The sequence below is a fragment of the Argiope bruennichi genome, chromosome 4, assembly GCF_947563725.1.
Source record: "Argiope bruennichi chromosome 4, qqArgBrue1.1, whole genome shotgun sequence".
Lineage (NCBI taxonomy): Eukaryota > Metazoa > Arthropoda > Arachnida > Araneae > Araneidae > Argiope > Argiope bruennichi.
In genome coordinates, this window is record NC_079154.1 from 57,206,098 (window position 1) to 57,227,053 (window position 20,956).

General features: G+C 27.1%; 1 protein-coding gene across 1 annotated transcript in view; it reads left to right on the forward strand.

The window, feature by feature from the left end:
- Positions 1 to 375: 375 nt before the first annotated feature.
- The window catches only part of LOC129966270 (kinase suppressor of Ras 1-like), a 35,326-nt gene continuing 14,745 nt past the window's right edge, over positions 376 to 20,956 (forward strand). The window contains exons 1-4 of the mRNA XM_056080685.1: positions 376 to 815; positions 14,049 to 14,135; positions 17,583 to 17,677; positions 19,532 to 19,841. Coding sequence (XP_055936660.1) covers positions 757 to 815; positions 14,049 to 14,135; positions 17,583 to 17,677; positions 19,532 to 19,841 — 551 coding nt within the window. The 5' untranslated portion in view covers positions 376 to 756. The remainder of the gene's footprint in view (positions 816 to 14,048; positions 14,136 to 17,582; positions 17,678 to 19,531; positions 19,842 to 20,956) is intronic.

The window sequence follows — 20,956 nt, forward strand, 5'->3', positions numbered from 1 at the left end:
CATCAAAAACTTTACAGAATAACAATAGAATAACAGAAAAGGGAATATGGAATAAATGCCGATGGGTCCATACATTTTTTAAAGATAAAAGTCAACCTTTTTTACGCCGCCTTCGCAGTAATTCGTTCTTTCGGAGAAATTTTCTTTTAAGTTTTTAAACCTGCACTTCTTTTTTTCTGAATAATTCAGCTCTCCGCGAATCTTTAGTGGAGGCGGGAGAGGGAAAAGCATCTCCCTCTCTACTTTTCCGCAAACTCTGGAGGGAATCTTGCTTGGCGACCGTTCGAGATGCAACAAATCCCCAAACCATCGCCAATGCAATACAACCCTACTTTCCCAGCGAATTGCAACTTTTTTCAGGGAAACAAGGTTTTATAAGGCTGTTTGCTGCTTCGTACATTCGTGAGTTGTCCGTCGGACTGAGCACTGCTAAAAGACATTTCACCACCACATTGGGTTTCCGAACCCTTTCAGGTGAAATTTGCATTCCAAACATTGATTTTGGCGAAGCATTTTGGAAGTGACTGCTCCTGTTTGAGCTGTTTATGTAGGTTTGAATTGCAGATGCCTTCGGTCCGTATGTATTTGGAATTGGAGACCATGGCATGAAGAGTGTTTGGAGGAGGAGCGCGTGAAAAAAAGTAAAACAATGTCAATGTCGGAATCCTTTCGGAAGGCGAGACAGTAGTAGGTGCTTCATCAGTATGCGTATGAAGTTGACGGAATTGTCTGCAAATTTTATCAATTTTGTGGTCCATGTGTCAGAACAAGGCTCGAAGTTGCCCACGTCGCAGTATGAACGACATCAAAAAGCGGTAAGTATTAAATGCATTTAATTCAGTTGTTTTATTATTTAAATAGTTGATGCAGGAACAATAACATTATTTACGAAATATAGAAACTTGCATTTTTAAACTTTTAATAGATTGAATAATGTGCATTTAGTTAGGTAGCTATCTGTTTACTGTAAAATAATCCTAAAAAGCAGCAGATGTTTTTGCAGAAGGAAATTAATGCATGCTGTCATTTTCTTTGGATATTTTATAAGCATTACTTTATAATAAAAAAATTATGTCTATTTCTGCAATTTTATCAGTATTTGTTGCTTTGCTTTGTAAGTAAATTTTTCAAATAAATTCAAATTTATATGAAATATTTATTTTCAATCTTTTAGAATGAGGTATTTTCCTAAAATATAACAAATGCATTTTAAAAAAATTTATTTCCATACTAAAAAAGCACCAATGAAAGTTATATAAATATATTTATGCACATCTGTATTAATTATAACAACCAATCAATCAAAGCTGTGAAATGCCACATATTTTCACAATCAGAGGGAACAAGTATATTTTTTAATCATTGATTGAAAAACGAATGGCTCAGAATTTCGTCATAATTTTAGAAATTTTCTATTTAATTTGAATGCACAGATGTCAGAAAACTGGTGTTCAGGTACCATATTTAATTACATTATTTTAAGTCTACAATGATTTAAAATGTTAAAAATGATTTGCTTAATAATCAATTGAAGTAACAATTATTGAACAATAACTGTAAAACTAGTTTTCCAGTTATTGTAGACGCTTTACCAAACAGCGGAAACTTAGGATGCATTTTTATTGCCTTCATCTCTGTGAGACTGAATCACAAGAATTAACTGGCATTAATGAGAATGGCGATTAGGGTTTCTCAATTTTTTTTTTGCGTTTTGTTGTTATAAAGAGTTGAGTAAAATAACTATTATATATATATTTTTTTGTTATTCATAAAATTATGATTTGTTATTTTTTTATATTTCATGTAAACACACACACAAAACTATTTTAAAGTTTTGATGCTAATAATTTTATTCTATTAAAGTTTCGGACTATAGTTTTGCTTTATGTATTAATTTCTTGAAATGATTCTTTGGAGAGCTGGTTTACTTAAACGTTTTTAAAAAATAATCTGACATGTAAAGAACGGGTTATAAAAGAATAGTACTTAATATTTAATTAAAATATTCTTGACAACTTATTATTTAAATTTCAGAAGTTCGAAAGTTCTTAAAATATTTAATATTTAGCAGAAATTTATTCTTATTTCGATGAAATGAATATAATTTTTTGATTTACATTTTAAATTAACGCAATATCATATTTACAATTTAAACAAGAGTACTTTAGAAAAGTAAATGATTTGCTTTCAATATAAATAAGGTTTTTATTTGCTATTGGTAACAGTTTATATTCTTATGAATACAAAACGACTAGTTGATAGTTGTTTTTTCCTGAAAAAAATGAAGATTAAGAGAAAAATTATTTTTTTTATAATAATAGTAATAGTTTAAGCAGAAGAGATAATTTAAAATAATAATGTCTAATCTTTTAAGAAAAATATCAAATATTATAATTTAAGTTTGGAAATAAAATATAATTTTAAACACACACACACACACACACACACACACACACACACACACACACACACACACACACACACACACACACACACACACACACACACACACACACACACACACACACACACACACACACACACACACACACACACACACACACACACACACACCAAATCATAGATGCTAAAAGGCGATAGAAGAAAAGATTTATTAAAGCATATGCATTTCAAAAGTAACTTTAATGACTTTTACAAAAGTACCTTTAATTTTCCTAAAAATGGGAATAGTTGAGTGACGATGATATTAAATGGCGAAGAAATAAGTAACCTTTGCGTATTCATCGCAAACAAATTAAATTATATTTGTTGTAAGCATTTCAGGAGCCTTAAATGCCCGTCATTCAAACTAATTCCTCTATCATAGTTAATGTAAATCAAAAAATTTTCTAGTAGAAATAAAATGAATAGTTTCGCCATTTCTTTAAATTTAATTTTAAATTTAAGTATTAAATGAAAAAAATATTATCAAAGGATTTAGAAAATTTAATATATACAGATTGCTCTATAGACTTCTTTCACAAATGAGGCTTCTTGTTTGAGATTACATGAGTCATAATAAATGTTGGGATTTCTGTAAAATGCGTCACAAATTGTGAAATGTCATATGTTGAAAAATAAATTTTCTAAATTTTTTTATAATTTGATTACTGAACTATGGCTTATTTATTAACTAGACTTTTCGGAACAATTTAAAGCGAATTTCGTAATTCTAAATTATGATCAAATTCCGAAGACGACATATGAGAAATCCCTCTGTTTTCCAAACTACCTTATCACAACTATTTATAAATATAAAAATTGATGGTCCGATTTAAAAGTCAGCATGAGAATATATTTCAGACAACTTCATAATATAAAACTGTTACGATGTTTCGGATGTTTGTGAAATCATGAAGTATATTCTAGAAAAATTTGGGCTTCTGAGATACTGAATTTTCTATTAATTGTGGAAGACCTTTCTCAGGTATTTTGTAAGAATGGGCAACATATTAATTATGCATTGAGCATTTTATTAAATATCATCGATAAAAAATTTTGTTGCATCATTTTACCGAAAAATATGAATTCAATTAAATATTTCAAAATAATAATTAAATAATAATTCAAAATAAAAATAAATATTTGAGAATAACACAATCTTGGAAATAGTCAAGGAAATTCGTAAATATTTCACCTATTTTAATTATTTAATAAGATAAAATATCTTTAATGATCTTTTTAAAAATCCTTTTATGTGACAGAAATTTTATGAGCTTATTAACTTTTTTACAATCAAGAAGAAAAGAAACACACATATTCCAATTATTAAATTAGAATAATAAACAAGTTTTAAATTTAAATTTTTTTCTAGATTTTCATAAACATTAGAAAACTAACTGTTATTCAGTGTCTAATTTGTATTCTAATTGATAAAATATAATTTTTATTTTATTATGTTGAATTATAATTCTATGTATAATCATATCAAATGGAATTCTTGCGAAAGCATAATATTCCCAGAAAATATATTTAAATACGTATTCATCATTAAGAAATGTGTATTTTTTACATATAAAATTTAATTCATATAAAATGCAGCTTTACATGCGATATACAAATGCCTGAGTTTTACTGACAAATATTTAATGAAGTATAGATTTTCATGATTCAAAATACCTGAAAATGAATTTCAAAATAATATGAAAAATATTTATACGCAATCGAAGAACTTTCTGTTTTACTTTCCGTTGCATAATTCACATAACAATAAAGTACAACTTACAATATATAAAAATAATTTTATTTTGTCAAGCAAAGCTGAGTAACTGGAAACATGAGATAAATGGGCACTCCTTTTATTTATTTTTAAATAAATATGGCTTATGGAAATTCCCAGATAATTTATTGGCAACAAGGAAGATGACTTCGGTTCAAAATAATGGTCAAATCTCAAATCGCTCATTAGCTGTTAAAATGTGAGGATTAAAAAAAAGAAAAAAAAAAAAAAAAGAATTTTGATTCTTGCAACTTGACACCAATTCGATTAAAGCTATTCATGTGGCAGATATTTTGTCAATACATTAAAAATAATCATGCAATGGAAGGACTACACTGAGTAAACTTAATTTCTTTTATTAAATTTCACTTTTCTTTAATATAAAAAAAATTATAAAATGAAGCCCAATAACTCTCTTGCTCAAAATAAATTTAGGGTAAAATCCTTCCAGGGATTGGGTAACTTACCCCATAAAATATCCAATTACTTTTGATTACTATATTAATATATTTAGTGTGTTTTAAACTAAGAGAAAAGTGTAAAAAGGTTAAAAAAAAGCCCTGGATATAATTGGAAGGAATACTACTAATGCCATAAAAAGAAGAACAGCGAGCTAAATCAAAGAAAAAGATGAAGCATTCTGATTTGTTTAGTTCAAACTATGTGAATGGTCAGAATTTCTATATTTCTGTATATAAATTGTTCATAATTATTATTGTTATGCTTGATCTTAAGGAATGCTTATATTAATTTGTACTTAATTTACATTTTAATTTTCCATTAGAAAACTATATATTTATTTGGGGTTAAAATATTCTTATTAATGAGAATATGGATTATTTATCTTCCTTAAGTACTCTTAATTTTTTTCTTAAATTAAATTTTTAATCAAAAATATGAACTTCTAAAAATCATGTATAGTTGTGAGATACTAATAGAAGCAATTTTCGAAAATTAGAATTTTAATTAAATTTATAATATATTTTAACTTTTAATAAATTTCCTGAAATTTCTCCGATAAGATTCATTGTGTGCTATTTTTTTTGTAAAATTGCGTTATTTTGGTTAAAAAAATGCTATATCTTACTTTTTACTTTACTAAATAACGCACGTTTAAAATGTTCTATTTTTATCATGTTTTAATTTTAATCCTTTATATATTACTTAATTAATGAATAATAATATTATAGAATTTAAAATTAATATCTCACAAATCATCGGCTGCTAGATGATTCCATTGGTATGAAAATCAATATTTAGTTAATTTAACATAATAATTGATAGCAAAGCATTCTAAGACTAATGAAATATTGCATTGTCATCTGAAACACCAACTGTACAAAATTTTCAGAGCTCTAGCATGCCAGAAAGTGAATGATTAATTGATTAAAAAATTTCATCTTTCAAATATGAGGGCTGTTAAGTTAAAAAAATATTAAATTACATTTAATTAACATTTTAAAATAAATTGTAATTTGATAATATTTTAATGAATTTCAAAAATATACGTGAATTATATAAACACTATATCTTATGTTATTTGATATACACAAATTTCATCAGGATGCCCTTGAATTTACTGATCTGTATACTTTTTGTGGTAATTAATTCTTAATTGCTTGTTGCCGATTTTCTATTTCTATAAAGTATAGCAAAACTATTGTATTTGGCAAAAAGTTCAAATCCAAGATTTTAATAAATTTTTGACGAATTGTTTGTAACTTATTATCTATCTTTAAATTGAGGAAAATTATTTTTGGAATACGATTATACTTCTATTTATATAAATTAAATTCTGTTAATAAAATATTAAATTCTATTCATATAAATAAGATATCTCAGAAATTCAAGGAGCAAAATAAGTGCAATATGTCAAGGTGTATTTACGCCAAAATCTTAAATACCAAATTTTGGATCCTTTACTTCTATTTGTAGAAAGCCGTCTATCCATATTATAAAAAAAATTATTATAAAATTCGTCATGTAATTTTTGTACTGAGTGTTTGAATCCAATCTTTGTATTAATTTTTTAAATCAGGTCTTTGTATTTAATTTTTAAATTTAAGATTAGGTATAGTAATTGGAAGTCTTTTTTTGTACCATATATATATGGATATTATAAATAATATGAGAAACCAGCTAGATTAAGAAAATTTGTCCAAAATGTGTGACTTAATTTTCGCTATAGTATCAATTATCATAGCAAAACAGAATAATTATAAGAATCTTTTGAGCATATATGTTGTAATCCATGTGAAAAGAAAATACCATTGACATTTTTAATTACCTCCACTTATTATCTACGTCTTAGCTCCTGTCCAAGAAATAATTAGTAAATAAGAGTTTTGAGTTACTGCATTTATTTATAGCTGTGTTGTCACCCTTTCTGATGAAAATATTCAACACATTTATTTGAGCCGCAAGTTTTTGTAGAGTTTTTTTTGACGCTTGTGTAAAATATTTTGTTTTATGAAACTTACATGCAATCGCTTTTTACTGCATGTTAGAAGCGACTTTTATCTTTACGAGCAAAAGTAATTTGTAATGCACAGTAGATAATTACCTTCACTTATTATGTTACCATCTTTGAAATATCTTATAAACAAAATTATGAGTTATTGCGTTTATTTATAGATGTGTTGACACTTCTTCTTGTGAAAATATTCAATACATTTATTTCGCAAGTTTTCATGGAGCTCTTTTACGATGCTAATGCATAAAGTATACTTTTATAACCTACACACACAATCATTTTTTAACTCTTACAAGTAACTTTTATCTCTATGAGTATCTGGATGTGTGAAAATTCCTGTTTTCAAAACCCGGGATAATATTTTTATGCAAAGAAAACAGAAGGGAATTATCCTTTCCATATGAGCGATAGATTATGAATTACTTTTCACTCGTAGATTTTAACTATATGTTACAATAGTTAAAATCAGGTCTTTTTAGAACGTCAGGACTTTTTAGAACGGGTCAGGACCAAGTCAGGACTTTTTAGAACGGGACGATTTAGGACAAGTTCGGGTTCTTTGCATTACGTGAGGAACTATTTAAGAAAATTGAAGGAATAATACTTTTGAAATATTTCAATATGAAAGCGTCTGATTTCGTTGAAAATCTTTAGAATGGATCGAAATTTCAAATTATAATATTATTCTCATGCGAGAAATCTTTTTTAAATTTATCCACTCTTTTCATTTCATAATATTTACTCATAAACAAATGCAAAATGCAGAAATCAGAATGTAAAACTTGTATTTTAAATTCGAACACTTTCAATAATATATATCGAAAACGTAAAATTATTAAAACTTTTGGAACTATAATATTTTTCATACAAAAAATTAAGTACCAACAAGTTTGGAAAATGCTCCTAAGATAGCTCCTTTGGTCTATTTTAAGAACAACACGTCGCTAAAAGTTTATAACTTCCCCTTTAAAAGAAAAACTAACCAGTGTTGGAATCGCAACGAACTTCTTTCAAACGATGCAATAAAAACAGTTCTAACAATTTCACCTGGATGATCTTTTGGATGTGGGCGGAATAGAGGAAAGGGACAATACAAAGTAATTGTTGAGTTGAATGTGTTTAGTTTTGTTTTCCTTTTATGAGTTTTTTGTTTAGTGATTAAACCACTTAATCTCTCCCATGCTTTACGACCAAGCATGGAAGCATATATATATATATATATATATATATATATATATATATATATATATATATATATATATATGGAAGCAGTAAAAACTTTAAAAAATAACAAATGCTGTTTCAACTATGAAATTTTTTGAAGTGAAAGCACATTCTTAAAAGTTTCTTTTCATGTTGGTACATGCGGATTTCATAATTTAGGGGGTCGTAAATTACTGAATATGAAAAAGTACTTTAGAACCCATATTTGCAAAAATATTAAAACTTGAAGGAAAAGAAAATCTTTAAAATGTAAGGAATTTTATATTCTATAATTTGATATAAGTGCGTAGTGTGAGAACAGGGGAGTTTTAAAGATATTCAAGAAAAACTAAAGTGGGAAGCAGAAAACATCGCTGCAACATCAATACTGATGTTCGCAGAGAGCGTTGTCAAATTCGAAAGACAAATTCAGAGTAAGGACAATAGGTGTTAAGTAGATGAAATATTATCAGAAAATATAGGGTCGCAGGTAACGTTTTTCAATGAAAATCGCAAATCGGGTGGAGCTTACACGCCAGATGCTTGATGCCACACAAGAAGATTCACACTTTTCTGCTAGAGTTTTATTCCTAGATGAAGCCAGCTGTGCGAGAGAAGGTGTCTTCAACACGCACAGTTCGAATATTTGATCATTCGAAAATCCCATCAATATCTCGTCGAATGTATAAAAGTTTCATATTAACATCTAGGCGGAGTCATCTATTTAGACCGTATCTTCTGCCCGAACGCCTGAGCGACACAAAATACCTAGTTTTCTTCTAGCACATTCCTATGGATTTACTGCTGGGAACATCGACAATTGTACGCCAGAACATTTGGTTAATGCATGATGGAGCCTCAGCGCATTTTAGTTGCATACGTGAAATCTGACTTGTTGTTTGCGAATGAAGTTAAACGACCATCAATTCTGCAATGCTCAATGAAGAATATTTACTAGTTGCTTTTATTTTTTTTGAGAGCATTAAAAATTTACATACTAGAAGGCTTCTTCTAGATTACCTTGTTCCTAATCCTCGCATTTGTAGGTTCCTTCTCCCCGCCAGACTCATTATCTTTTCGACATCTGCTTTTGCGATTTTCACTGAATAAACGTTACCTGAGACTCTATGTTTTCTGGTAATTTTTCATCTACTTAACTCCTATTATCCTTGCTCTGAATTTGTCTTTCGAATTTGACAACGCTCTCTGCGAACTTCGGTATTGATGTTGCAGCGATGTTTTCTGGTTCCCACTTTAGTTTTTCTTGAATATCTTTAAAACTCCCCTGTTCTCACACTATGCACTTATATCAAATTATAGAAGATAAAATTCCTTACATTTTAAAGATTTTATTTTTCTTCAAGTTTTAATATTTTTGCAAATATGGGTTCTAAAGTCCTTTTTCGTTTTCAGTAATTTACGACCTCTTAAATCATCAAATCCGCATTTTACCAGCATGAAAAGAAACTTTTAAGAATGTGCTTTCACTTAAAAAAAAATTCATATTTGAAACACCATTTGTTATTTTTTTATTAATTTTTTATAGTTTCCGAAAGTTCTCCGATTCCATATATTTTTGCGATTTTCACCCCTTAAACGTCGTTTGGGACCCCATGTTGTTACTGAATAAATTAGCACTTAAAGGATAAAAAAAAAAATAATTTTACATCCTTTAAGCGTGTCGTATTTTTTTTTAGTTGAGCAATGTTTGAGTTACTATTGCAAAGTTACTAATGAAACTGCTTAAATTTAGAATTTTATAATTAGAAAACCAAAAAGCATTCCTTACTTTTATATATAGTTTATAAAACTTTAATTTTGATATTTTCTACCCTTTACTCAGCTAGTATCAAAAATAAGAACTATTGCTCAAAATATTTTCGTGAGAAATTATTTTTTTCATTTTACCTTAATATTGAAAGTATTTAAGCAAGAAAATAATACAATTGAAGTTGAGAAAAACTTTTATTCAAAACGGGCACCGTTTTTCTCATATAATTGTAACTTGATATATGAAAAAATATGATGAAAATTCAAACTTTCTTCCAAACTTCTATTCCTTTGTTTTATTAAAAAATTTTTCTTGATTATGTGGTACTGATAAACTATATGATTAAGAGTATTAATGAGTATATCAGTTTAAATTCGTGTCTGTCTATAATTGCAGTAACTTAAACAATAAAATATATTATCGTGAAATATTGCTAAATTTTTTTGATAATTTATCAATAATAGAAAACAATTGTTCAAAAACAAAATTGGTTTCACTGTAAGGCTTATTTTTTAAATTTGAAGATGGCATAAAAATGCTTTTTGTGCAAACATATTTTTTGAAGTTGTAGAGGAAAAAAGTTGAAATTTTGATTCATTTTTAATTAAAAATCTAATTAAATATTTAAAAACTTCTTTTTAGTGATCATTTACTACTCAAATTATTACGGGTCAAATTTGATTGCTCTAGATCGATTGATTTACTTTGTAGAGCGTTTTGCGCAATTTTTAATCATGCATGTAGTATTTGTCGTGTCTCCGTTATGAAATTATTATCATGTTTAAATAAATAATAATAGTGCATAAACATTTTTTTTCTATGAATATTAGTATTCATCCACAGAATTCATGTTCTACGGTGAGAAATATTTTTCAAGCAAAATAATTATTTTAGTCTCATGTACAAGATATTGTCATTTTATAGTTTAATTAAGAATTTAATCAGTTATGTACCGATAATAAGAACATTTTTTAAAATTATTCCATTGTCACAGAACATCTGGATCAAACAGAATTATATCATTTATAAACCAATTCTAAATTTAGAGCTTTAAATGCAATAAATTTAGAGCTTTGCTGCAATAAATTAAAAAATTCACATTCAATATTGCATTAATTGCTATTAGAAAAATTCCATTTTTAGAAATTCCCCTTTTTAGAAATCTTTTAAGAAATACATGGCAAAAGTCAAGTATTTTATCTTATAAAGGACGTCAGTAAATCTTATTAATCTTCTGTCAAAGGTGGGCGAAATCTCAGATTACATAGATGTATTTCGCGTTCCTTTTAAAATTAATTTCCATTTGTTTCGTGGCCTTTAGATTACTTCCTAGAGAATTAGTATAGTGAATATATTAATGAAAATAAAAAATGTTTATGAAAAATTTTTACTAAAAATGTATTATTATAAATTTTTAAAACTAATTGATTTAACAAAGTGGAATAATTTACTTTAGAAATCTTGGATGATTATCAACAATCAGCGCTTAGAGGAATTGTTCATAGTTTCAAGACATGGGATCAAAAAAGTGCAAAAGAGAAAAATTTCCAAGAAAGTTAGAATTGGGAAAAAGGTTGCCTTTAAAAACTGTGGAAAAAATTAAATGTTAACAAAGCCTGTTAAGTTCTTCTGACTTGTAAAAAAAAAAAAAAAACGTTTTGCTTATTTACTTTTTAATTTACTCTCCTTTTCTAATTCTAATCTGATTTTGTTAAGTTAGCTTTAAAAAATTTCTACTTGTTGAGAGAGCTTTAAACAAAATTATATTTATAAATTTTTTGAAATCATTATTTGTTGTTTTAATTTAATTTGTTTTTTTTTTAAAAATTGCAACGTATGCTTTTATAAAGGAAATATAATAAATAAAAATTAAATACTTCATGTAGTAAAAATTTATGTTAATTTTCACGTTTCCATTTTTCAGAGTTTCTCAAATATAACAAAATTGAATACCCTATTTTTCGATTATGACATATAGTATAACTTTTTGATTTACTAAAATATGCAATAATTGTTTCAATAAAAACTAAAGTAGTTTGTATGTTGATAATATACTAAGCAAGAGAACGATCAAATATCATTTAATTAAACTTTCTTTGGCCTGAATATCAAATGTTTTAAAGTTTTATAATTTGATTTGAATACTGCTGTATTTTTTACCTTTTCCTTGATTAGAAAGGAAGTTTTTGTTAGTGAACTGGATTCTGAAATTCCAAACAATGAAAGAAGATATTGATAGCACTGAATATTGATGCTCTACTGATTGCATTAAATATTAGAATTGGCTACATACAGATTTCTAATGTTGTTCAGATTTCATAAAAGTGCCATCGAACGTTATTTCATTAATTACTTTTTTAAAGAAAACTATTTTAAAATTATTAGAAAATTTTTAATAACTAACTTTTTTATTCGGCTAAGCCATTCCGTACTCTAACTGTGCGGGACTAATATTATTAAAAAGTCTTCCAACAATGCATTTTTTTGCATGTTGGATAAGTAGGATTTTCTATTTCCCCCTCACATTATATTCTGTTAAATGTTTTCGAGGTATCATTTATTTTTTAAATCGAGAATACATTTTATTTTTTTTTCAAGTATAAGAATGCATCTTATAGTTTTTTTTAAATTTAATAGAATTTAATAAAAACATTTACCTAAGAAAAATAAAAGAATGGTACAAAGCATTAAAATAACAGTCTTGATCTCCTTGTATACTCTTCAACTGCTAGCGTGGTCACCAATGACGACAGCAATTCTTTTTCTTGGACTTTCTCAACGATCCGATTATTACGTAAACAAAGCAACAATGCCAATAATTCCTCCCAAAAGCCTTTTTACACAATAGGCAACTATAACAAACTTCACAGACACAAAAAAACATCGCATTGAAGAACCATATGGTGTTCTTTTCATATACAATATAAAGAAGAGAATGACATGCAATCTATGTCCTCAGTGCAGGGGAGGAGGGACTTTTGACTTTCGTTCTATTTATAGAAAGAAAGCGCGGAAATAGAAGGAGTGCCCGGACGACTGATCTTGACCGGGAAGGTCATTAGGAGCTATTCGATCGCACCTCAGCTGGACTGGAGCCCCACGTCAGCGAGGTTTATCAGCTGGAGGCCCCTTGCAGGGGCTATTTTTGTGGGGCTTGGAGTCTTTATATAGTTCTCCGGATCCGTAAATAGATCTTCGATCGGCCTCACACGATTGGTTGTGGTCGATCTAACCAAATGAAAAGGTATTGTTTTCGCGATTGCGGATTTTCTTATGACGTATGAATGATATGGAGAAGACGCATTCGGGATGTCACTGTCGCTGTGTAGATTAATGAGTATGCAAAGGGTGCTGGTGTCAACCGAGAGCGCAGAGTTGTTTATGTGACATCTCCATTTTTGATTTAAAGTTGTGTTAAAAGCTTAATTGAATTAAATATATCTTAATTCAGAATTAAGAACGAGAATTTAAGTTTAGTGCATCGAAGGTAATTCAAATGATTTGTATTTTTCTTTTGCATGATTTTGTAATTCATTTAAAAATATTTAAATGCAGAATTGTTGGGAATTTACAAACTTTTTTTTGCATTAATGTGCGTTGCGCATTTTTAACTTTAGACTTCCAGATTGATGTGAAAAGATCATTGTGGAAATATGCGTCAGTCATGGATTGAAATTATTTGCAGAAATCTGTTTTTGTTTAGTGTTTTCCATTATTTTACCTCCTTTTTCAAGGTGTTTATACAGAAAGGAGAAATTATGAAGATGCTGTAAGGAAGTATTTAATGTTAACTGATTACATTTCTTAAAAGTTAATTTTTTTATTATTATTTATAGTTTATTAAATCGATATGAATCTTGTATTTTCAAAGATATTTGGAGTAATTGATACTAAAATTATGATGGAAATAAATACTTTTAGTTTTAAGCATTTCGATGCTATAACACTTTATTTTTTCAATTAGAAAAATTAAAATTAACAGAAAATGTTTTCAAATAAAATAAATAAATAATAACAGAATTAATAACAATATATATTAATTATCAATGTTAAATTGAATGCATACTTTATACAACAAATGCATACTTTATCATTTCTATGTTCAATATATTGATTCAGGAAAATGCATCTTAAAATAGTGAAGAACACGTGCAATGATTTACAAAAGGGTTATAAACTGTTAAAGAATGTAATACTCAATTGCTTTTATTTTGTATTAATTTTAATCTGTGGTTAAAATTAATAAAGATTAAAAAAATTTAATACAGGAGAAATGCAGACCTAAAGGTAATGATGAATTTATATTTACGAAGAAACTAATTCAAATAATATTTTTTTATTTACAATACAAAACTATTAATGCATTAAAATTATCCTTCTAGGTTGACCCGAACTCTTTCCGGTCCACGTCGCTGTGTTAAGTGCCAAAAAATGGTTTATTTTTCAATCTATCGCTGCAAATTATGTGGGTAAGTCAAACTGTAAAGCTGCAACTAACACCTTTAACTTATTAATAGTTTTAAAGAGTATTTATCAATTAGATAAATTCATATTTTATCTATTTATTAGCGATTAAAAATAGTCAGGAATACTATTTATCTATTAATTTTGCAAATTAATTTTTCGTTTTTTTTCTTGGCTCTATTTATTTGGAAAAAAATTGTTCAATTAAAAAGCATTGGGCCCCTTTAGAAACTAACTGGTTCTTTCAGAGTATTGGTGGTGTTTATTTTCAATGGAATCTCTAATACATAACATGATATTGATAATTCCACCAGAAAAGAATTTTTAAGCATTAAATTAGAATAGATATTAAAACTGTGATAACTAAGTCTTACACTTGTTCTGTTTATTGTGCACATGAACCTTTCTAATGGAGTCAAATATCATTATGCCATTATGACTTTAAAAGTGTAATTATCCAAGTAATCTGTCTTCTAATTTTACGGCTGTTTCCACATTAATTTAATTTCTCTTTCGAATTCCTCAAGCAAAAAAAAAAAAAAAAAAAAAACAACCTTATATGTAATAAGCACGCGAATAAACATTTGATGTAAGAATAAAATTGGTTCAAATTTCGCTGTAATTTATAATGTATTGTTAAAAAAATATGAAAAATAATATTTTAAAAAATGCCAAAGTTTTTAAAAATTCTCGTATTAACTAAATTAATATAACTAAAAGAACAATTTTTTGAATTTAAAAAAAAAGTAAAAAAATTATTTTTGAGCAATGAGGTGTTTGGAAGTTATTGCAGATAAGTAAGTTTACATTATTTAAAATTTTAATTAAAATTAAAAATAAGTGCATATTTTTATTTTTACCACACTGCCAAGTTTATTTGAATCACATTTGTCACTTCCTATTAAAATGGTTACACACACACACACACACACACACACACACACACACACACACACACACACACACACACACACACACACACATACACACATACACCCGATATATGTTATAGAATTATACATACATTATATATTATAGAATTAAAATTATGAACACTTTATTATTTTCTCATGACGTTTCGTCAATTTTCCGTAGAGCAGTTTTTTTTTGGGGGGGGGGTCTTTCAGAAACGATTCATATTGAATTAAATATAAAAGCTGAATTTAAATGCTTACAGCGAAGAACATATATATAATTAATAATTTTTTTTTCAGTTTAAACTGTTAATTTAATCTGAGGTAACTGATTTTCATCAGTACTATACAAATGTATTACTTGGACAATAATGCAAACAAACCGTAAAATTCTGTGAACTGAAAGCCACAATGAAAAGATACCAGAGTCTATGCCTGATGTTTCATTTTAAGGAAGAAAACACGAGTTAAAAGATAATTTAAGACAACAAATAACATTTACTTACGTATTATACATAGATAGTGATACAATTACTACAATACACTACTTATTTTAAATATCAGTATTGATTAGATAATGATTAGACATATTCGAATGACACTATTTATTTTCGAAAGATGAATTATCCAATCTTACAGTGTGATGGCATTTAAATATCATGTTTTATGTCATTATAATTATATCTAAAATATTGGATCGTAAAAGATAAGGTACTAATCGTAAAATAATATTCTTAAAAAACGAAAGTAGAGAAAAATATGTCTTTACTAACAACCAAGTAATTAATAAATTACTTTTTAAAGAGTAAGGTACAGAATACGAATAGGCTAAAACAGCAAAATAGGAAAATGAAGTTTTCTCGTGATTGGGAGTCACATATTGCGATCTGAGTGGTTACCAAAGCTAATGCTTTGGCTAGTTTGAACACAGTTATAAATTTTTAAAAAAAATAATGTATAGGTATTGAAACAACATACGCTATTGAAATAGGAGCGAAATATTTGTTGTAATAATGTTTGACAGACAATATATTTACTATTTGACTCTTGCCTTTGGAGATTTTTATCATGAGAACAATAATCTTTGATTTGAAAGAACTCTAATAGGATCATTTAGGAGCACGCTACAGGCTCATACGCTATAACTAAAATACAACCTGCAAATGATTTTTTAGAAATCAAATATTGTTATTGCTCTAGCTTTTGGAACGAAGAAATAGTTCGACGTATATTTATAAACGACGTATTTTTTGAACCTATTATTTTGAATGCATGAATTAAAAATGACCTCTATTACGCCCCATTTTGCCTAAGATTTGTTTTTTATTATAATTCCTTAATTCTGGAGTCTTTCTTCAATAATTTTTAAGGGATTTCATATGTAAATACTTTGATTATATTTAATATATATTTTTAGAGGAAAGTTAATCACACACGAATTAATACAGACATTAAATTAATACAATAATTCAGATTTGTAGCCTATATAATATGTCAGAACATCTTTACAGTCCTATAACATAACTAAAAACACCTCTAAAGAAATACTTTTCTGAATGTGATTAATGACACTGAAAATGTAGAAAAAGAAAATGAAATTAAAAAGATTCAAATTTCACATGTTTTTGAGAATTGTTAATCAGTATATATCTATTTTATTCTTCCTATGAAATAGTGCTATTAAAGTTTATATATATTATAGGGGTTTATTTTTAAAATAATCGAACTGAAAATAAAAATATTTATAATTCAATTAAATATAAAAATATTCATAACATACTTTTGAATTAGAACAAATGTTTCTGAAATTTTAATAATAAAATATTTAAAATGAGTTAATTAAACCGATTTTGATTTCTTAAATATTTATAATTTTATATTTACCCATTATTATAACAATAAAAATTTATTGTTATATTAAAAAATTATAACAATAATCAAGAAATTATAACAATAAAAATTTGTTTTTATCCATTAAAATTTTATTTATTTGATTAATGATTATATTCATTAATAGCTCAATGTTGCAAGGAATTCTGCATGTTTTCGTGGAATATCATTCTTGTGAATTAAAAAAAATTACTTTCATTTTCTGAGTTTTATATTTAAGGGAAACTATTAATGTTAATATTTCTCTTTATTTTAATAATCTAAAATTTGTATGAGACGAAATTCTTCAGCTTTTTACTTATATTTTTTATTTCAACAGCTTCTATGTAGAATGTAAGGAACATGTAAAATGATTGCATATTACAGAATAACATTCTTATAATATAAGTAATAATTATAACACATATTATTTGATTTTTTATTTGCATTTTTGAATTTTATTAATCAAAATTCGTCCATCATTTTCGTTTATTGTATAATCAAAAGTGAAAATTCCATAATATCCTACAACTGATATATGTATCATTTATAAATATTGGCAATAGACAGACATAAATGTATAATTGTATTCAGATGCAAGATTTATGCTTTGTGAATGACAATTTAAAGGAATGTTTTATTGAAAAATCATATTTGAATTTTTTTCAGAGAGTTAACTCACAAGCATTGTTTGTTCCACGCGAACCAGAGTTGTAAGTCGAGTGTACCAGATATACCAATAGGATTTCCAATTATGAAAGCAGGTAAATGACCAAATTATATATTAAGAATAATTTATTTCAACTTTAATATTTTTTAATTTGAATTCATTAATAATTTATAATCAATTATCATTTATTGATAATAATTGTGAATTGATTTTTTTTCGATCCATTTCCATTAAAACTCATAATTTATGAATTTGAAGATGATTATTTAAATTTTTTAAAACTAATAATATTAATGTACTTTTCAAACATTGCTAGGAATTTACTTAAAAACAAAATTAAAAAATATTGCACAACATCATTTTTGTGCATTAGAAACCCTTAAAAGTTAACTCTTGCAAAAGTTTCTCTCAGTAAAAAAATTCATTAAATTCTTGAAAATAAATAATATATAATTAAAATTAGACCCCTTTCATTTCCACTCAAACAAGAAAAAGACGTTTGCGGAAATATAAAAATTATATTAAGGCTGAGATCGACATTTGCATGTCAAAAAGTTTTATTAATGGCAATTAACAGAAAATCTTTCCTTCATGTTTCCTACTGCAATTAAACAAATTAATTAATTCTGTAAGAAAACCCTCTACTAAACTATATAGAAGAAATTTCCTAAACTATTATAAGCAGAGTGCACATTTCAGACAAACTCTTTCACGTAACCTATTTTTCCCCCTGTTTACTTTGCATGAAAATATGATTATAAAGAATGATTTAATTTGTAGTAAATCAAAATGTCCCGGAACGAAAAAATTACAAGAATAAATTAACTCTTGCGGAAATGTGATTTTATAATTATCGAAAGTGATTTCCTTCTTCGAAATTAACTTCCGAAATATATTTTTTTCCCGTCAGCTCAGAGGTCGTGTTTGAAATGGAAAAACACTGGCCAGCTAGCCATTTACAAAACAAAAGTCAATTAATATTCTTGCATGAAATATTATTGTTTTCACTCTTTACTTTAACTACTGCAAATCACATCGGATAGACATTCCGAGTTGATTAAATTTTTTTTATTAATTTTTTATTTTTGAGAAAAAAAATTATCTGCAAATTTTGAGTGTAGCTGGATGGAAATATTTGTTTTATTGTTGTTGGATGGAAATACAAACAATTTATTTCCTTTACTATCTATTTCCTAAAATTTGACAAATATTTTGAATGAAATTGTTATGTATTTTATCATATTTCATTTAATAATTAAATAATTTAATTTTGCAGGAAACGAGTATGTAAACTTGAAAACTTTCTCATATTATTTTCTTTTTCTATATACTGGAATTTAACTTACGGATCGATTTAATTATAAATCATGAAAGAACAAATTCGTTATTTAAACATCAGGTATGCCCCTATTCTATCTTATTTATTATTTTTTTTATCTAAAGTATTTCGAAAAGAGGTATATTTTTAATTTAGAAGACGCAGAAATTAATTTAATTAAAATGCATAGTATACAAAAAAAATCGAATGTATGATTTAGTTATATATCATTCTTGTGATTATTTAAAGCATATTAATTAAGTGTCGAGTAACAAAATCTACGAACTTTATTCTGAGAAAACAGCTATTTATTATTAATAGCATGAAATTTTTTAGAGTCAAAATTATTAAAAAACGCATGACAGTTATTTCCCTTTTTTGCATAAAGACAATTTAAATGATATTACGTTACCTTGGTAACAGCGACTGCTTATGTCATCTAACATGAAAAAAAAAATATATTGTCTTACGTTATATTGTGACGTCATATTCTTTTTTTCATTCATGACGCGCAATGTCATCCGAAATTAAAATTTACGTTGGCGCATTTGGCGAGCATCGTGTGAGCATGAATTGACTTCCTTATTAGTATAATGATTTATATATTATTTATTTATTTATTTTTTGAAGCTGAATGCGAAGGTTACCGATCACCAGCGAGTCCCCGCGAATATTGGCTGAGCAGGCAGCGCCGCCACACAGATTCTCCATCTTCGTGTGATGCAGAGGAAGCCTACCAGAATGAGTTGCGCCATCCTAGTCCGAGTGTTGCCATGGCGGGGCTTTTGAAAATAGTCCAGTGGCTCTCACACAGAAAGAGAACTAGGGAGATGATGGGCAAGACCTCGGCAGAGAAGCACATCAAGGGAAAGTTTGGCTTGCATATAGAAGACAAACAGACCAAGAAGAAGCTGAAGACGCTCATCAAGAACTACCAAAAGTAAGTTATTTGGGTGAACGTGCAGCATAGAAGAGGAATCATTGTTTTCTTTTTTTTCATGAATTTTAAACAATATCAATAATATTTAAAGAAGTGGAAAAATGCCTTTAATTAACACCAAATGCTAGTTAAACGAAATTTGAAGACGTGAATATAAACTAAACAAGCTCGAATACAGAGATTTTTCAGATTTTTTAAAATTCTTCCAAAACAGGATTCGCTAGTTTCTACATTTATTACAGTTTATTTCTTTTTTCACACAAACTGCTTCTAAACATTAAATAGGAATCTAGAAAATCTTGAATTCTGATTTTACAATTATCTAGATTGGGTCTAAAATCAAGGTAGCAAGTAAATAAATAACTTAGCATAATAAATTCACAACATTTCTGCAGTATAATCAATTTTTAAGTTTTCCAGTGTCACTACGATTGAACAAAATACTAATACTAATGTGTACCGAAAATATTTTTTTTTAGGTATTTTAAGATTCTGCGCAAGCAAAATAAAATTTTTGAAATTTCTCCTAAAGGCGATTAAAAATGGTAAATAATGACTATGTTAATTAAATAAGTACCAAATCTTGCGTAAATTTAAATAAAAATAATACTTAAAAATACATTTTATTCTTTCTTTTTATTGTTATAATTTTATTATATCGTTCATGCCGGTGCGAGTTTTTTTTACTTTAAAATTTTGAAACATAGTCAAATGAGAAGAACATACTGGTCTTAGAATTAAGCATAATGTTTTACAAAGTAGATTATCCCTCTAACAAAACCGACAATTAAACTGCCTTTCATGATTTATATGGATCTGAGGATAAATAAAGTTCATATTTATTTCCTTATAATTTTGAAAAGAGAAAAAAGAATAACGATTGATAGTTTACTGAAAACAATAAATAAAGCAACACATCGAGTATTTACTTTCATACTGATCGAATAAAATTAAAGCGAATTAACAACTAATAAAAAAATCAGCCATATTATTTTGATCAAGATTAAAACCGCTAATATTTATATGGAATTTTAGGCTTCATAAAAAAAATCTTTTCAAAATTCAACATAAATGCGGTTAAAAATTACAGCAGTAAAACAAATAATAATTTAAAG